Here is a 19,383-nt window from a genome sequence, read left to right on the forward strand (position 1 = left end):
GGGCTCTCCGAGAGGGGCGGAGGAATCGAACTCGGGTCGGCCATGTTGGCTGCGTGCAAGGCAAACACCCTACCGCTGTGCTATCGCTCCAGCCCCCATTAAGAAAAATTTTTTTAAATGATTTTTTATTTTAATCAAAGAACCATGATTTACAAAGTTTATTTGTTGTCGTGTTGAGGCTACAACTGGCAATACTCAGGTGTTACTCCTGGCTCTATACTCAGGAACCACTCCTGACGGTGCTTGGGATAGAAGATAGAACTTGAGTCACCCCAGTGCAAGGCTTTGTTTGCCCACTGTACTCTCTCTGGCCCCCAAAATTCTTTTTTTGTTTCATTTTGTGGCTACACCTGGCTGTGTTCAGGGCTTACTTTGGTTCTGTGCTCAGTGATAACTCGCAGCAGGGCTTAGGGAATCACATGCAGTGCTAGATATCAAACACAGGTGTGCGAGACAAGCAAGTCACCCACTGTACTACCACTCAGGCCCCAGTAATTCTTCTTTTGGAAAAAGAGTCCCCCACATTGAGTAGGGAGGGTGGGATGGGCGCTGCTGGACCACACACATTGATGCCCAGGAGCTACTCCAAACTCTGCTCAGGAATCACTCATGATGTCAGGGGACCATGCAGTGACAGAAATCACACTAGGAGGGTTGACAGTTTACTTCCCAAGCACCTTAAGCTCTGTACTGTCTCCTGACGTTTTTTAAGAAACTTCAAAGGAAATTCTTATGAAGAACCACAGTTAGTTACTGTTTTCTTCCAACTGAGATACCAAATCTTGTAAAAGTTTTGAACTCAACACTATCTTTTGATGTAAATTGCAGTAGTGATAGGGAAAAAAATGAACTATGTTGAATATTTTTCTGTATTCTTTCCATTAAGAATTTTTAAATAAGTTTTTATTTAATCAAAGAACCATTATAGATTAAGAAAAAACAATCATTTTAAAAAAAGTTTTTATGAGCATCTTCTCTGTAAAGACTAAATAAGTGTGCGTGTGTGTGCAATATATGTACACACAGGACATAGCATTTTATGTTTAAGTCTTATAAGATGGTAAACAAAACTATCTCAGAATATAGTTTTAATACAAAAAAATATTTCATTAAGATCTAAGAATTTGGAAGTGGTAAAGGTCCAAGTAGAAATTGTGGTTAGTGGTTCCCAGAGTTTAATCCAGGTGTTTTTGGTAAATTAGGTAATGTAAACCTATGCATGAATCTTTAGAATTAATCTGTAATAAACACAGAACAGACTTCTAGTGGCTGTAGGTCAAGAATGGTGGCAGCAGACCAGAATCTTCCCTTAAAGTATAACTGATCCTCCGGGTCCAGAGATTAGTTCATGTCTACTAAATGTCACCAAACATATGAAAAGTAAAGTTAATATTGCTACAGTGTAATGTCTGTTTCTAAAAATTACTGTGCTCTGTAGTAAAAACCACTGGGAAATGTATGAAAAATGTGATTAAAAGCATAACACTCAAAACTTTTCCAGTGACAAATTAAATAGAAATAGTTTCATATATTTTCAAAAAATGATTAATGCATGTCTTTAATAACTAAGACCCTTTACCTTGTTTAAAACACTTGACATTTGCTTGTGGTATTGGAAATTCAACTTTGGAAAGATTGCAGTTCATGAGTTACTGTGGACTAGTCAGGAAGAGTGAGCTGTAATCTGACAGCAGTGCTACAGAAAGTAGAGTTCTTCAACTGTTTTTTATATCCTTGGATAGGAACCTGTCATGCATGCCAGTCCACAGAGTAATTTTTGCATACCTTTGTCTTGGAGACAAATAGTCTACTGAGATAACTGGTAGATAATGAATGTGTGTGTTTTGTGGGGGTACCATGTTCATAGCTTCTGCTGAATGCAGTTAATCTGTTTTCACCTACTGTTTTCATGTGGCTAAAATTGCACATAAGAAAATGCAGAATACATTCAAATTAAGTTGTTTCCTAATATTTAATCATAGGGAAACAGTTTTACATATTCAAAACATACTTAGGACATGAATTGCCAATTTGATATTTAGTTTTTTTAAATTTAATATATTTATTTTATTTTTATTTTATTTTTTGCTTTTTGGGTCACACCTAGTGATGCACAGCAGTTACTTCTGACTCTGCACTCTGGGATTACTCCTGGCAGTGCTCAGGGGACCATATGGGATGCTTTGAATCGAACCTCAGCTGGCCTCGTGCAAGGCAAACACCCTATCGGTTGTCCTATCGCTTCAGCCTCCAATACATTTGTTTTACAATAGTACAGTGGTACAGTGGACTGGAGCGATAGCACAGTGGGTAGGGCATTTGCCTTGCACACAGCTGATCCAGGTTAGATTCTTCTGCCCCTCTCGGAGAGACTGGCAAGCTATCGAGAGTATCTCGGCCACACGGCAAAGCCTGGCAGGCTACCCGTAACATATTCGATATGCCAAAAACAGTAACAAGAAGTCTCACAATTTGTTGTGAGACGTTACTGGTGCCTGCCTGAGCAAATCGGTGAACAGCGGGAGGACAGTGCTACAGTGCTAGAGTGGTGCAGTACTTCATAAGTGCTGTGTTACTACACTACTCCTATCCCTAGAGTGCCTGGATGGTTTCACCATTTCCCCAACGTCCTCTCCCTCACCCCAGCACTCTCACATCACAGTTGTACTGGCCAAATCTTGGTGTAGACCAGTTTGATTTTTCCAATTCTGTGCATGTATTTGTCCTTTAGGTGTAATTATTTTTTTAAGTTTATATGGCTTAGATAAAGTTTATCAAACCTATAACTGAAAAAACAAGTTAATCAACCTGCATTCATTGTGTGCATTGACTGTGATTATACTCCTTTCTTACTTATCAAAGGCCAGTTTTGAGTGAAATTACATGTTTTGTTTCCTTGCTGTATTTAACCTAAAGAAGTATGTACACCCACTCCACCCATCCCCCATATCAGACTTTTCTTCTTTTCACTTTCTGTAGTTTTATGGTTTTCCTTGAAAACTCAGATAAACTTGTTATGTTTATCTGGTACAAAGATTTCCTTAATGAATATTTGAGTTCTCATTTTCAAAGTTGTTAATTGACTTTTCTGCCCAATCTGAAATTTTCTAGGAATAAAACATTTCTACACTAGACATTAATATTTTGGCTGGTAGAAAGTAGGGTATGGAAGTCATTGTTCCTGTTATGCTTTGTTAATCCTAGAGATTATATGATTATTTATAACAACCACCAATTCAATATTAAAGATTTAAATTTGAAGATATTTAAATTGTCATACAAATCAAATGTTAGAAGAATTTTTCAGAATTTGTTATCAGTTGGAGGAACTTGCCCTTAAACATTCTTTATTTACTATCTACAAAGGAGGGATTTTCACCTAAGCAAAATTCATACATCCACCAAGGCCTATGAAGATTATTGCTGTACTTAAGAAATAAGTCATTCTGAAGTACTTTGGAAACATATATAAATAGATAATTACGCTGTACAAGTTTTAACTCTAGTGAAGAGACAAAGTTCAAGTCATGTACTCAGGGGGCCACTCAGTGATTTTCCATTAGCTGGGCCAGCATATCAGTTGCAAATTTTCTTTTAAGTGTTAATATCTTAACTCCTTAATTACAGTGATTGTTAAAATTTATGAAATATTTAAAATTCAAATAGTCTTGCTTCCATTCACATCAAAATTCATAGTCCTTTTTTATTTAACACACAGCACTTTTTTTTTAAAGCTCATTGTGTTAGCTATCAAGAAAATTAGATTCTATCCTTAGTACATTCCAGAACCCTAGCCTCTATTAACAAAGCCACTACTCAGGATGACAATATAATCTTGGGTTAGACGTTTTCAGGTGAAGATGATGTGTGTTCGGCCAACACTTGTTGGGGAAGTTTACTTATTGTACTCATAGAAGTATGAAAATAGGAATATCTATGAAGCATTTGTTTCCATCATTTCATCACGTATAAAGTTTTTCAAAAGAATGCTTTCATTATTTATAATGTGTTAATACACTAGAATTCTTTAGAAGGCAAGAGCAAGTTCTTTCAGACAGATGTTTAATAAACTCATTCAGTAACTAAAACCTTGCCAGATTAAAGATACCTCTTTTTCTGTGCAGATTGTATATATTGTAATTGGGAAAAATACAGGCTCTTGGAATTTTTCTTGGTGGTCTGTGATATGTGTAATTAGTTGTTTGAAACTGTTTATAGTTAACATTTTTAAAAATAAATAAAAATATTCCTTAATGGAATGAACATGTGCATACCCATGAACACAATTTCAACAGAATTAAACTTTGAAAGTAAACATGAAAGTTTCTTTTTTGAATGAGAGGCTATCTTATTTTGGGGGATAATGGGTATGTTTCCAGCATCAACTTTTGGAATGGCATCATGGTGACTGTAGTGTCACTGAGCACATTGGAGTAAACTGGTTTGCTCAGGACTGGCTGGCAGTTGCTCACTATGATGATGCCATACATCGGGATGTCCCTAAAGCAAGGGGGGACTAGTAGATAGACATGGCGCTTTTCAAAGCAGCCTCATGGTTGCATATAGTGGAGGAAGTCAGATGATGATGGACATCAGTTCCTTTATATTCTTTTGTTTTCAGAAAGGGTTTTTTTTGTTTTAAATAAAATCCCTAGGTTAAGATCAAGACTTGTACTATCTTCACTACTATCTGAAATGCTTTGAACATGTATTTTGGTAAATAACATACTTGACTGAAATCTTAATTATAACTTATTTTGTTATTTTTCAAGTGGATAATTTTAATGCATTTTGGTGTGTGTGTGTGTGTGTGTGTGTAAGGGGGGTATAAATTTGGAAATATTTTGCCACTATTTCTTTAATAAATTAACAAAAACATGTTAATCATTTTAGTGCTTTTTTTGACATGTTTCTCTTTAAAAATTTTTATTTCCTGAGCGATAGCACAGCGGTAGGGCGTTTGCCTTGCACGCAGCCAACATGGCCGACCCGAGTTCGATTCCTCCGCCCCTCTTGGAGAGCCCGGCAAGGTACCGAGAGTATCTCGCCCGCACGGCAGAGCCTGGCAAGCTACCCGTGATGTATTCGATATGCCAAACACAGTAACAACAACAACAACAACAACAAAAGTCTCCAATGGGGACGTTACTGGGCCCGCTCGAGCAAATCGATGAACAACGGGAGGATGACCATGACCGTGCTTTTTATATCCTACCTTACCATTCCTCTAGCTTCACTGATACATTTATTTCAAATTTATTAAGCACTGATGTCAGGATTTGCAATCAATGATATCCAGTCCTTTCTCTTTCTTTTCTTTTTTTGGGGGGTGGGGTGGATTTTGTTTTTTTGGGCCATTCTTGGTGATGCTCAGAGATTACTCCTGGCTATGCACTCAGGACTTGTTTCCTGTGGGCTTGGGGAACCATATGGATTTCCAGAAATCAAAATCGTATCAGCCTTGTTAATGGAAGCACCCTGTGTGCTGTATTATCTCTCTCTCCCCATAGATCCAGTCCTCTTAAAGGAACTCACAGCCAGGGCTTTAAATTTAGCCTCTTTTGTCTTTTTCTCATTTTCTTCCCTTCCTGGTAAGCCTCCTTGTCAATTAGTCTCCATGTTTTGTTTCTCATCCAAAAGCTGTAACTGATGTTTCCTGTGCTCACGTGAATTTGAAACTAGCCTTACGTTTTGTGACCTACTATTTTAAAATGCTATTCTGAGATTATTTTTCCTCTTCTCACACATACTAGTCTCCCATATTTTCGTTTATTCTGTTGTGACTAATGTATTTTTTTCTCTTTAGTTTTACAATACGTTTATTTTGTACCTGTTTGTACTACAGCCTTGCTGGTAAAAGATCTTTGACATGCTTTAGCACTATCTCTTTACCCTTCAAAATGTTCACAACACATTTTTGGTTTGTAAGCATTAGTTTTTTGGCTAATTAATTTAAAAAAGCGTGAAAACAGGTACCAGAGAGAGATATAGTACAATGAATAAAGTGCGTGCCTTGCACACGGCTGACCCAGTTCAAGCCCTGGCACCCCAGGATTAAGCCAGGATTCTACCCCGTGTAGAACCAGGATTAGGCCTGAGCCTAGCAAAAAATTAAACAAAGGATGAAGAGATTTAAAAATCTACTTTTCTTTTGTAAATAAATCATCTTCTTTTGCAAATAAATTCTGCTGAATCAGTAGTTCTGATTCAGCAGAATTTATTTGCCTTTATATTCTGTGACTAAGAAATTCTGATTTTTATGGAGCTGGAGAGATAGTACTGTGGATTGAGGTGCTTTTCTTGTATGTCTTGTATATAGCTGACTTTGGTGTGATCCCTGGCATCCAGTGTGGTCCCCTGAGCCCACCAGGAGTGATTCCTGAGTGCAGAGCCAGGAGTAACCCATGAACATTCCAGGTGTTGTCCAAAAAACAAAAACAAACCTGATTTTTATATTTAACTTTAAAAAATTTTTATATTTAAGGTTTAGAAATAAACAAGAAGCAAAACAAGAATCTTCTTTTGCTGTTACCACATACTACCTATTTCACTGCAGAGGAATAGCTAAGGAGCATTTGTTTCTACAAGTACTTATATTTATGTGTTTATGTACTTTGTACCAATTTTGCACAGCATATTAATACATAACCTTTTTTGGGAAGACTTAAACTGAGATGTGTTCAGGATGTACTTAAGACCATTTTAGGAAATAGATTAGGCTGACAGGAAACTGTGGAAATGTAGAATTTTTAAAAGCTGTTTGAGAGTGTCTCGAGTGCTAATTTGGGAAGGCATTATCAGTTTATTTCAGGAAATACACATTTCAAGCCATCTCAGAGGGCTGTTTGGAGGTGAAGTTATGCCATTAGAGAGAAAATGGTGTGACTAGCATGAGTTTAGGCATCTGGAGAAGAAGATCTTGACGGAATTTCTGTTGCCCAGGAGTCTGTTTGCTTATTCCAAAAATAAAAAGAAATGTGTATACAAGTTTCATAGACATTGCAAATGTCTATTGCAAATGGAAAAATCTTTCCATTGATGGTGGTTATAACAATATATAACTTCTTTGAATCCTTTGACTCATTTGGTATTAAAAGGAACTATACCTGGATACTATTTTGCCAGTAGTGAGTTTAAGAGAACATGGGGCTGGAGAGATAGTGCAGTGGGTAAGGCACATGCAGCTGACCCAGATTTTATCCCAGCAACACATGTGGTTCCCCCCACCCCAACACGGCTAGGAATTGAGCACCACTGGGTGTGTGCCTCCCTGCCCCAAACAAACAAATTATAATACTAGAGGACCCAAGCCTTAGCACAGCTGGAAAGGCACTTGCAACGCACACAACCAACCAGGTTCTATCCCCAGCACCTCCTGTGTCCTCTCAGGCCCTCTAAGTGTAATCTCCAAGCACAAACTTGGAAGTAAGCCCTGAACACAACCAGTCCTAGCCCAAACACCAAATAGAAAGGAAAGAAGAGAACACTATTCAGCATTCTACTGATCACTGTAGAAATGTAAATTTTAGTTAAAAGCATATAATTATCACTTCCACTGCAAGTCATTTGTTATACATTTTAAAATATGTAAGAGAAAATTTTCAAATATTCTCACTGTGACATTTTTTAAATGTAGTTATCTGACTTGTATTAGACCAGAATTCACAGACTTACCTGAGTTGAAGGATATATACCCACAATTCCCACTACCTCTAGTTCATGGAGGTTGTACTTTGCCTTATGGTTTAACCAATTGTAGGAATTTAAAGCTACTTTTTTCTGAAGATAAAAAAAAATGGAAAATATTTATTAATCCTTATTTTCCCTTTTGTTTTTCTAGATTAAAGAGTCCATTGTTGGGGAAATTAGACGGGAAATTGTAAGTGGACTGTTGGCAGCAGTATCTTCAAGTAAAGCATCCACTTCTAAGCCAGATAGTCATTAAATGGAATTAATAGGTAATTCTTCTGAATTTCTTTTTTTAAATTTTTTAAATTTTGTAATTTTTTTATTAGTGAAACACCATGAGGTATAGTTGTAGACTTACAGATTTTTGTGCTTGGGGTTCAGTTATACAATGATTGAGTACCCATCCCTCCACCAGTGCCCATTATCCACCTCCAATGCTCCCGGAATCCCTCCCCCCACCACCACCCCGTTGCACCCTACCCCTGTGGCAGGGCATTCCCTTTTGTTCTCTCTCCTTTTGAGTGCTGTGGTTTGCAAAAGAGGCATTGAGTGGCAATCATGTTTGGTCTATAGTATACTTTCAGCATGCATCTCCCATCCTGGGAAGAACCTCCCAACACCCTTTATTTGGTGCTCCCTTCTCTATCTGAGCTGCCTTTTCCCCTAGTATGTACGGCTGGCCTCCAAGCCATGAAGTGAACCTCCTGGTACTTATCTTGGCTATTCTTGGGTGTTAGTCTACTATTTTGTTGCTTTATGTTTCCCAGATGAATGAAATATTTCTATGTGTGTCCTTCTCTTTCTGACTCATTTTACTTAGCATGATACTTTCCATGTAGTACCACTTGTATGTAAATTTCATGACTTTATCTTTTCTTACAGCTGCATAGTACTCCATTGTGTAGATACACCAAAGTTTCTTTAACCAGTTATCTGTTCTCAGGCACTCAGGTTTTTTCCAGATTTTGGCTATTGTGAATAGTGCAGCAATGAACATAGAGGTGCAGAAGTCATTTCGACTGTGCTTTTTTGCCTGTCTGGAATATATTCCAAGGAGGTATTGCTGTGTCAACTGGGAGCTCAGTTTCCAATTTTTTGAGAATTGTCCATACTGTTTTCCAAAAGGACTGAACCAGTCGGCATTCCCACCAGCAGTGAAGGGGAGTCCCATTCTCGCCACATCCACACCAACACTGGTTGCTTTTGTTCTTTTAAATGTGGGTCAGTCTTTGTTATTTTAATCTACATCTCCCTGATGATTAATGATGTAGAGCATTTTCTCATGTGCCTTTTAGCCATTTGTATTTCTTCGTTGGGAAAGTTTCTGTTCATTTCATCACCCCATTTTTTGATGGGATTAGATGTTTTCTTCTTGTAGTGTTCAACCAGTGCTTTGTATATCCTTGATATCAACCCTTTATCAGATGGGTATTGGGTAAATATCCTTTCCCATTCTGTGGATTGTCTTTGTATTCTGGTTATTGTATCTTTTGAGGTGCAGAAGCTTCTTAATTTAAGATAGTCCCATTTGTTTATCTCTATTTCCACTTGGTTGGTCAGTGGAGTGTCGTCTTTGAAGATACCATTAGCCTCAATATTGTGGAGGGTTTTGCCGACCTTGTCTTCATGTATCTTATGGATTTTGGCCTGATGTTGAGATCTTTAATCCATTTTGATCTGACTTTTGTGCATGGTATTAGGTCGAGGTCTAAGCCAATTTTTTTTTAATGTGGTTGTCCAGTTATGCCAGCACCATTTGTTGAAGAGGCTTTCCTTGTTCCACTTCACATTTCTTGCTCCCTTGTCAAAGATTAGATGTTCATACATTTGGGGTTGTATGTAGGGATATTCCACTCTGTTCCATTGGTCTGTGCTTTGGCTTTGTTCCAGTACCATGCTGTTTTAATTATTACCGCTTTGTAGTAGAGTTTGAGGTTGGGGAGGGTAATGCCTCCCCACGTCTTTTTCCCAAGAATTGCTTTAGCTATTCGTGGCTTTTGTTGTTCCGTATGAATTTCAGGAGTGCTTGATGCATTTCTTTGAAGAATTTTATGTGTGTCCTTATAGTGATCGCTTTGAATCTGTATAATGCTTTTGGGAGTATTGCCATTTTGATGATGTTGATTCTTCCTATTCATGAGCAGGGGATGTTTCCATTTCCTCATGTCCTCTTTTATTTCCTAGAGTAGTGTTTTGTAGTTTTCATTGTACAGATCCTTTATCTCTTTAGTTAGGCTGATTCCGGGGTACTTGATTTTCTGGGGCACAATTGTGAAAGGCATTATTTTTTTTATGTCGCTTTCCTCTCTCACTATTTGCATATAGGAAGGCCATAGATTTTTGGCCGTTTATTTTATAGCCTGAGACTTTACAAGACTATTGTTTATAGGAATTTCTTGGTAGAGGATTTAGAATTCTCGAGATATAGTATCTTATCATCTGTGAATAGTGAGAGCTTAATTTCTTCCTTTTCTATTTGGATACCTTTAATGTCTTTTTCTTGCCTAATCGCTATTGCAAGTACTTTCAGTACTATGTTAAACAGAAGTGGTGATAGTAGGCATCATTGTCTTGTCCCTGATCTTAGAGGAAAGGCCCTTAGTTTTTCCTCATTGAGGATAATGCTTGCCATGGGTCTATTGATATGATCATATGGTTTTTATCTTTACTTTTAGTGATCTGATGGATAATGTTGATTTCCGAATGTTAAACCATCCTTGCATCCCCAGGATGAATCTCACGTGGTTGTGGTGTATAATCTTTTTGATGAGTTGTTGGGTTGTATTTGCTAATATTTTGTTGAGGATCTTTGCATCTGTATTCATCAGGGATATTGGCCTATAGTTTTCTTTTTTGTGGTGTCTTTCTTTGCTTTAGGTAAGGTAAAGGTAAAGGTAAAGGCCCTCCCGTTGATCGTCGATTTGCTCGAGCGGGCCCAGTAACGTCTCCATTGGAGACTTTGTTGTTACTGTGTCTGGCATATCGAATACTCTTGGTAGCTTGCCGGGCTCTCCGAGAGGGGCGGAGGAATCGAACTCGGGTCGGCCATGTTGGCCGCGTGTAAGGCGAATGCCCTACCCGCTGTGCTATCGCTATTAGGGAGATATGTGCCTCAGACAAGCTGTTTGGGAGAGTGGGAGAGTTCCTGTTTTTTTTCAGTTTCCTGGAAAAGCTTGAGGAGAATTGGCAAAAGGTTTTCTTTGAATGTTTGGAAGAATTCACAAGTGAATCCGTCTGGGCCTGGACTTTTGTTTTTGGGAAGACATTTGATTACCGCATCAATTTCCTTGATATAAATGGGTCTACTCAGGTATCCCAAGTCTTCCTGGTTCAATCTTGGGAGATTATAGGAATCCAGGAATTAATCCATTTATTCTAGGTTCTCTTGTTTCGTGGCATACAGACTCTTAAATTAGTCTCTGATGATCTTTTGGATCTCATTGGTTTCTGTTGTAATGTTCCCTTTTTCATTGCGAAAAAAATTAGGGTTTTCTCTCTTTCTTTGTGAATCTTGCTAGTGGTTTATCAATCTTATTTATTTTCTCAAAGAACCAGCTCTTGGTTTCATTGACCTTTTGGATTGTTTCTTTGGTTTCCGTGTCATTAATTTCTGCTCTAAGTTTTATTATTTCTTTATTCGACCAATTTTGGGTTCCTTTTGTTGGTCTTTTTCTAAGATATTGAGCTCTGTGGATAGGTTATCTACGTAGGCCCTTTCTTCTCTCCTTAGGAATGCTTGCAACACTATAAATTTTCCCTTACCACGGCTTTAGCTGCGTTCCATAGGTTCGTGTCTTCATTCTTGTTTGTTTCCAGGTATCTTTTGATTTCATCTTTGACTTCCCTCCTGTCCCACTTATTGTTCAACATTGAGTTGTTTAATTTCCAGGTGTTTGATTTGTTTTTCGATGTCTTTGTATGATTCGCTTCTATCTTCAACGCTTCGTATTCTGAAAAGATTGTTGATACTACTTCTATCTTCCTGACTCTATTGAGGTATTTTTTGTGGCCTAGCACGTGGTCTATTTTGGAGAATGTTCCATGTGCACTGGAGAATAATGTGTATTCTTTCTTTTTGGGGGTGTAAAGCCGTGTATAGGTCTATTAGCCCTCTCTCTTCTAGTTATTCCTTCAAAGCCAATGTTTTTCCTTGTTGAGTTTTGTTCTTGTTGACCTATCCAGAGGTGATAAAGCGATGATGACGTCTCCAACTACTATTGTTTTGCTAGCAATGTCCTCCTTAAAATCTGTTAACAGTTGTTTTAAGTATTTAGCTGATCCCTTATTAGGTGCGTATACATTTAAGAGTGTGATTTCTTCCTGTTGTACATATCCTTTGATGAATAGAAAGTGGCCTTGGCTGTCCCTTCTAATCTTTTTCAACCTGAAACATAAGTTGTGGGATACTAGTATGGCCACCCCAGCTTTTTTGAGGGAGCTGTTTGCTTGCAGGATTGTTTTCCATCCTTTAACTTTGAGTCTGTGCTTGCTCTGATTGTTCAGATGAGTTTCTTATGGACAGCAGAATGTTGGTTTCAGTTTCTGGATCCATTTCGCTACTCTGTGTTTCTTGATTGGTGCATTTTGACCATTGACATTGAGAGAGATTATTGTCATGGGGTTTTGTGCCATCTTTCTGTAGGGGTTGGTTCTGTTTATAACTTTTTTTTCTTCTTCTCTTACAGGAGCCCCTTTAATCCTTCTTTTAGATTTGGTTTTGAGTCTATGAAGTTCCTGAGTTGTTGTTTATTTACAAAATGGTGTATAGTTCCATCAAGTTTGAGAGTTTAGCTGGATAAAGTTTTCTTGGCTAAGCATTCATTTCATTGAGTTTTTTCACTATATCCCATCATTGCCTTCGGGCTTGGAGCTTTCCTCTGATAGATCCGCTGTAAATTTAAGGGATGCTCATTTGTATGTGATTTCTTCTTTGACCTTGCTGCTTGTAGTATTGTGTCTCTGTCCACAGCATCCATCGTTCTGACTATGATATGCCTTGGAGTGTTTTTATTAGGGTCTCTTTTAGCTGACACCTTTCTGGCTCCTTGGATCTGGATGTCTGCATTCTTTAACTCTGGGAACTTTTCAGCAATGATTTCTTGGACTGTAGCTTTTTCATTGGGGTTGCCTCCCTGTCCTTCTGGTACTCCGATGATTCTGATGTTGTTCCTCTTGGCGTCATCCCCTAGGTCTCTGATTCTCCTTAGAGCTATTTTGAGGTCTTTTTCCATTGCTTGTTGTTCCCTTTGTGATTTCTGTTGCTCATCTTCAAGCTCACTGATCCTGTCTTCAGCTCTGTTCATCCTACTGCTAAGGGCACCTACTGAGTTTTTAATTTCATCTACCAAATCCTTTATTTGTGACACTTCTTTTTGTAGCTTTTTTATTTCAGCTTTCATTTCTTACTGTATTTTCTCAAATATCTTTTCTACTGTTTCTTTCATTTCTTCCTTTAGTTTTCTGGATATCTCCCCCATTGATTCTTTGAGTAGATCCTTGAACATCCTCTGCATTTGTCTCGGAATTCTTTATCGGAGAGAGCATATTTCTGAATAACCCCAGTTGAGGATTCAGGACTCTTTTCTTTTTTCTTTTTTTTTTTTTTATGTAGCAGTACTGCTATTTATTCAGCCACGATGATTAGCTGATTGAATTGGGAATGAACTCCACCTTGCTTTTTTTTTCTTTTCATTTTTTGTAATTTTATTTATTGTTTCACCATGAGAGCAGTTACAAATCTTTCGGGTTTAAGTCTCAGTCATACAATGAAACAACCATACCTTCACCAGTGCCCATTCTCCACCCCCCAAAACCCAGTATACCCCCATCCCACACCCCCTCCCTACCTGTGGGGCAGATGATTTCCACATTACTCTCTCTCTCTACTTTGATTACATTCAATATTTTGACACCAGACTCACTATATTATTTGGGATTTTACCCCAACACTTAGATCTTCTGAACAGGCAACAGTAGACAATTTGTTTTCTATTGCTGGTTATGAATAACATGATGTCACGTGGCTGCAGTAGTGGCCACGAGATTTTGAAATTCCTAAATTTTAACAATTAAATATGGAAGGGTTTCTGCCATAACCTGCTGGGTTTCGAGATTTGTTCAAGTCTCTTGGATCATGGCCGTTAAGCAGCTTGATCAGGAGTCAGAAAGCCTTTAGTGGGTGGCAACTCAGAGCCTCGTTGGGATGGGGAGGAAAGGGCTAGCTCCACCCCAATCCCGTGAGGCCCCACCTGTCTCATCAGTGAGGGTCCAAACCTGACTGTTAAATGGCCTCTGGGGGATGCCAGCCACTGAGCCGCCAAGTGGGAGCAGGTGGAGGAATTGCACCCTTTCCCCTCTGGAGTGGCCTGACGACAGTAACCTACTGCAGGGTACGGACGCATTTCTGCCAAAAGCCGCTGGGTTTCGAGATATGTTTCTGAGTCTCTAGGATCATGTCTGTTAAGCAGCTTGATCAGGAGCCAGAGAGGCCGTTTGTGCACTGTGACCCGGAGTCTTGTTGGGACAAAGAGGAAGGGGCCGGCTCTACTCCCATCCCATGAGTCCCCGCGTGTCTCGTCACTGCAAGCCCAAACCTGACTGACCAGTGGCCTCTGGAGGATGGTGTCTACCGGGCTGCCAGGGAGAACAGGCCAAGGCACAAAACCTATTCCCACCTCGGGTGGCCCAGCACTGGTAACCTACTGCAGGGACTGGACGTATTTCTGCCAAAGCCGCTGGGTTTCAAGATTTGTTTCTGAGTCTCTGGGATCCTGGCCATTAAATGGCTTGATCAGGAGCCAGAGAGGCCATTCATGCACTGCAATCCGGGGTATCGTTGGGGTGAGAGGGAAAGGGCTGGCTCCACACCCATCTCATGAGGGCCCGCGCGTCTAGTCACTATGGGCCCAAACCTGACTGTCCAGTGACCTCTGGCAGATGGCGGCCACCTAGCTACCAAGGGGGAGCAGGTGGAGGACAGCACCCTTTCCCCCCTGGGGTGGCCCAGCAACAGTAACCTACTGTGGGATCTGGACGCATTTCAGCCAAAAGCCTTTGGATTTCAAGATTTGTTTTTGAGTCTCTGGGGTCATGGCCATTAAGCAGCTTGTTCTGGAGCCAGTTTGTGGGCAGCAACTAGGGGCCTTGTTGGGATGGGGAGGAAAGGGCCGGCTACAACCCCATCCTGTGAGGCCTCACGTGTCTCCTCACTGTGGGCCCAAACCTGACTGTCCATTGGGGGAGCAGGCCAAGGCACGAAACCTATTCCCACCTGGGGTGGCCCAGCCCCTGCAACCCACTGCAGGGACTGGACACATTTCTGCCAAAAGCCGTTGGGTTTCTAGACGTGAGCCTACGGGATCATGGCCGTCAGCAGTTCGATCAGGAACCATAGAGGACATGCTTCCAATTATATAGCTGAGCTGGAGGTGTTTTTTGTGTGTGTCTCCCACATACCTAACTTTTGGCCGTTGACTTTCTTGCTAAACTTTGCCCCAAGTTTTGGGGTCTGGCCATAGGCACAGCAGCAATTTTGGGGTATCTGGAAGTCTGAAGGCGCCATCAGGCTCCTGATGCACTCGGCTCACAGGTACAGATTGACCTGCTGGTGGCACCATACCCCCATCGGGCTCTTTTCTTCATCTTCTCCTTGTAGTGGAGATTTGTTCTGTTTCTTCATGTTGTTTTGGTTGTGGTAAAACCCTGCAATTCACTAGTACTGTTCCCTCTTATGGTGGGAAAGGATTCTGGATAAGGTTGGTCGATGGTGGTTACCCTTCTCCCTTTCTAGAGTCTGACTTTCTCAGGCATTATTCTTTGGCTTATGACTGGCATCTAATGAAGCTTTGGAGGAGGTACTCTTTAATATTGGGCTTGTACAGCTTCTTTGTGTACTGGTCTTTTGCTAGAATTGGAGTAGACCAGTGGATTATTGTTGTATTGTAGTTGAGGTGGTCAGGATTTTTTCTATAGAATTAGGTGATAAAGGCTGGTATGAATGTCCAGAGTGCTGGGATTGGAAAAATAACTGTGGCAGTGTGAGCGTCTGCCCGCCCCAGAGAAGGCCACGCCCACTTTGAGGAAGCCACCTCCCCCAAAGTGGTGGCCACGCCCCCAGCCAGCCCAGATGCTAGTCCACAGGATGAAACCAGCTGTTCTCAGGGGATCTAGTTAGATGCACGGCTCCAGGAAGGGGTGCTGCCGCTGGGGGGGCGGATACCTGAGCGAGTGAGTAGAAGGAGGCTGAATGGCTCAGCTTTGGGCTCACGTGATGTGCCTCAATTCCCATCCTCCTGCAGACCACGATTTCTGAATTTCTTTGTTAAATGTAAATCAGTTCTTTTTAATGCTTTTCTTTCTCAGTAACAGATACATTTCTGTAGCTATTTTATTTAATTCTAGAACATATTATATGTATTGAAAATCTCATCTACTCCATTTGAAATCTAAGCAAGTCCAATAAAATCCTACCTTCAAAGGGATTATTATGTTCTATCTTTTTTTTAACGTGTATTATAAATAAATGCTGGTAGAGTCGGAGAAATCAAGCCTGAGTCATTTTGAAGGCATTGATTATAATGGTATTTCAGTTATATAATTTATGGACTAAGATTTTAAGAGTTAATCACAGATTCTTACTTTCTTAATGTTCGGTATCCCTTTACAAAGAATTTATTTTAAAAAACAGGTTGATATCCAATCATCATCGTAACTTAAAAGGAGTTATTTTAAATGTTTAAGTCAATTAAACTTTATCTCATAGTGTCATTTCCATTTTATGAAACATAGTAATAATACTTGGTTGGGGAAAAGGGAATAATACTTTTCAATAGTGATATTTGAATGATTTTAATGTGTACTTCTCTTCCGTTTTTAAGGTTGGCCTGGATACTATTAGCTCTGTGATAATGGAAATTACAATGTTATACACTGGTGGAGGTATTTGTGCTTCAGAAGATATTTGCTGCTGAGCTGGGATACTGTATACAGTGTACTATGTTTATTATATGTGTATCTTTTTTAAAATATATAAAAATGGGCATCTTTCTCACTTCTACATTTTCAAAACTGTAGCTATTTGAGAAACCTAATATTTATTTGTATATCTATATTTTCCAATTGATTTCCTCTGTAGAATTAATTTTAAAACTTGAAAACTTCCAAACTTAACAACTTAAATATCTTTTTTTTCATACTAGCTTCTTAAAACACTGACCTCTATGAGGTATTTACTGTGCAATAACTCATACATTTTTGAGAGCCTGAAACAACCAATGATTTTCTTTCCACTGCTGTTAATTAGTGTCACTTCCAAGAAGAAAATTGTTCTGTTGTAAAAATTGCTCTTAATTCTTGAGGAGGTTACTAATAGCAGTAGGATAAAATTATATGATGTTATCTGTAACTACTTCATGTTCTTACACTGTAAGTTACTTTTCTCAAGCTAAATATAATTTTATTATAGCTTATATAGTATTTTTCTTTTGGAAATGTGCCTTGTGTTTAAACACTATGTACTTTTTGCATTTTCCAGATTTCTTTATAATAAGGAAATGTTTCTTCCTTCTCTCTTTCAGACTACATAGTTGACCTTTACCAAAATAGTGGAGCTTGTGACTTGATTAGATAGAACTGCATAAATTGGTTTAGTTTTTACAAAATGGAAGTAATTTAAATTTATTTTATTCATAAGAGATGGTTTTAATCTAGTATCAACAAGTAACATTTTATAGAAAAAGAAGGAAGGTAGTTTCCTATTTGGTTTTATATGTGTTAAATAAATGCATGAAGTAACAAGCAAATGTTTTTGGAATTATTCTTTTAGCATTCATAATTTTCAATTCCTATTAAATTTCTTTGTGTGAAATTTTAATCAAAAGTGACTGAAATGTTAGTAATATTCTTTGAAAGAATATCCAAAAGGTTGTAAATGCTTGAATTATCACACAAGGGCTGATTTCTAAAAGAGTAATTAAAGCAATAAAGTATTTATTTTGCCTAATGTGTTTTTAGTGATTTCTTCTCATGAACTCCATTTTGAAGAACTTGGACTAGATTTGATGAGTAGCAAATTGAGTTCAGTAGAATTGGAACATAAAACCTAAAAGATAAATATTTTCTTTTTATGAGGGGGTTTTTATGATATTTTCAAAAATGGAGTTGAGATTAGACCACTCTGAAGGAAAGCACATCCAGTTCTGTTTCTGATGATTATCATCTGATTCCAAGTAAAACCTTTAAAATATATGTTTAGGGCAGGAGTGACAATACAGTGGGTAGGACTTTCCCTTGCATGCAGCCATCTTGAGTTCAGTCTCTGGCACCTATATGGTGCCCCAGCACGGCCAGGATTAATTCCTGAGCACAGAGCCAGAAATAATTCCTGAGCATTGCCAGTGTGATCCAAAAAGCAATAAAAAAATATATGTTTAAACTTTGATTGACAGACCTTAAAATATTTAATACTCTTTGGTGAAACTGTTTTGTTTGCATATGGCCCCCAAAGAAAAGCAGTTTTGCTAGTTGAATCTAATAACAATTATATACGTAAATTAATGCCTCTTACTGTTCACTTTGAATTGTAGTATATGATGTTAATATGTAAGTAGTTATATGAAGCTTAACTGTAAATATAGTAATGGTAATTGATAGATAATAGTAATACAGCCATGAATATTTTAACTATTTTTCTTTTTTACATCTTTACTACCATGCTAACTGCTATATAGAAATGAATGAGTCTAAGCTAGATGGTGTAGCAAAGGCACCTTTTTTGTTTCTGGTTAAGTTTAGCAGAAGAAAATGAAACCGATAGGGCTGCAAAGATAATACAGTTGAAGTTGGGTAGTTGTCTTGCATTTAGTTGACCAGAATTTGGTCCCCCAGTGTGCAGTATGGTCACCAGAGCCATGCTAGGAGTGATCCTTGAGCTCTGGCATCCCTGGATATGGCCCCCAAACAAAAGCAAAACAGGCAAATATCGCATGAAGCAGGAAATGTGGTTTAAATAAAATCAAACTGGCAAGTAAATGGCATAGGATTAGTAGTCAAGAGTATTAGCTGAGGGGCTGGAGAGAGAGTACAGCAAGTAGGGTGAGTGCCTTGTACAAACACCCTGTGTTCAATCCCTGTCCCCCATATTGTCCCTTGAGCACCAGCACTTATCACTCAATAGCAACAAAAAAAGAGTATTAGCCAGGATTATCCAGAATGGATTTGGTGGAATGTGTGTGGTTAAAGTGATTGGAGCCTCAATTTACCTTGTCAGCTGCTGTGAGCAGTCCCATTGTTTTTGACTTCCCTATCATACATTTTTGACTTCCTGTGAATTCCTGGGCTCTTTCTTATAAGCAGGGAGTTAACAACTGTCCAAAATAAAATTTTACCCCAGATTTTAGGTTCACCTGAAGGCTAAGATAATTGGAAATACCTAAGGCAAAGGACCAGACATGGGTCTGTTAGATCCTGAATCTTCAGTAATAAGTGCCAATTGATAAGAAATGCTAAGAGCCCAATTTTCAATTAAAAGAGTCTACAGGATTGCCACTCAGTGCCTCTTTTGCAAACCACAGCACCCAAAAGGAGAGAGAGAACAAAAGGGAATGCTCTGCCACAGAGGCAGGGTGGGATGGGGGGTGGGAGGGATACTGGGATCAGTGGTGGTGGAGAATGGGTACTGGTGGAGGGATGGGTACT

The 19,383-nt window shown here is 39.0% G+C and overlaps 1 protein-coding gene across 2 annotated transcripts in view; it reads left to right on the top strand.

Moving 5' to 3' along the window:
- Nucleotides 1-17,692, top strand: part of ITPRID2 (ITPR interacting domain containing 2) — a 48,648-nt gene extending 30,956 nt beyond the window's left edge. For both annotated transcript variants that reach the window (XM_056110209.1, XM_056110210.1), the window contains exons 17-18: nt 7,841-7,958; nt 16,566-17,692. In XM_056110209.1, the coding sequence (XP_055966184.1) occupies nt 7,841-7,945 (105 nt within the window). In that variant the 3' untranslated portion in view covers nt 7,946-7,958; nt 16,566-17,692. The remainder of the gene's footprint in view (nt 1-7,840; nt 7,959-16,565) is intronic.
- The last annotated feature ends 1,691 nt before the right edge of the window (nt 17,693-19,383 follow it).

Source organism: Sorex fumeus, unplaced genomic scaffold, assembly GCF_029834395.1.
Source record: "Sorex fumeus unplaced genomic scaffold, SorFum_2.1 ptg000009l, whole genome shotgun sequence".
In the NCBI taxonomy this organism is placed as follows: Eukaryota; Metazoa; Chordata; class Mammalia; order Eulipotyphla; family Soricidae; genus Sorex; species Sorex fumeus.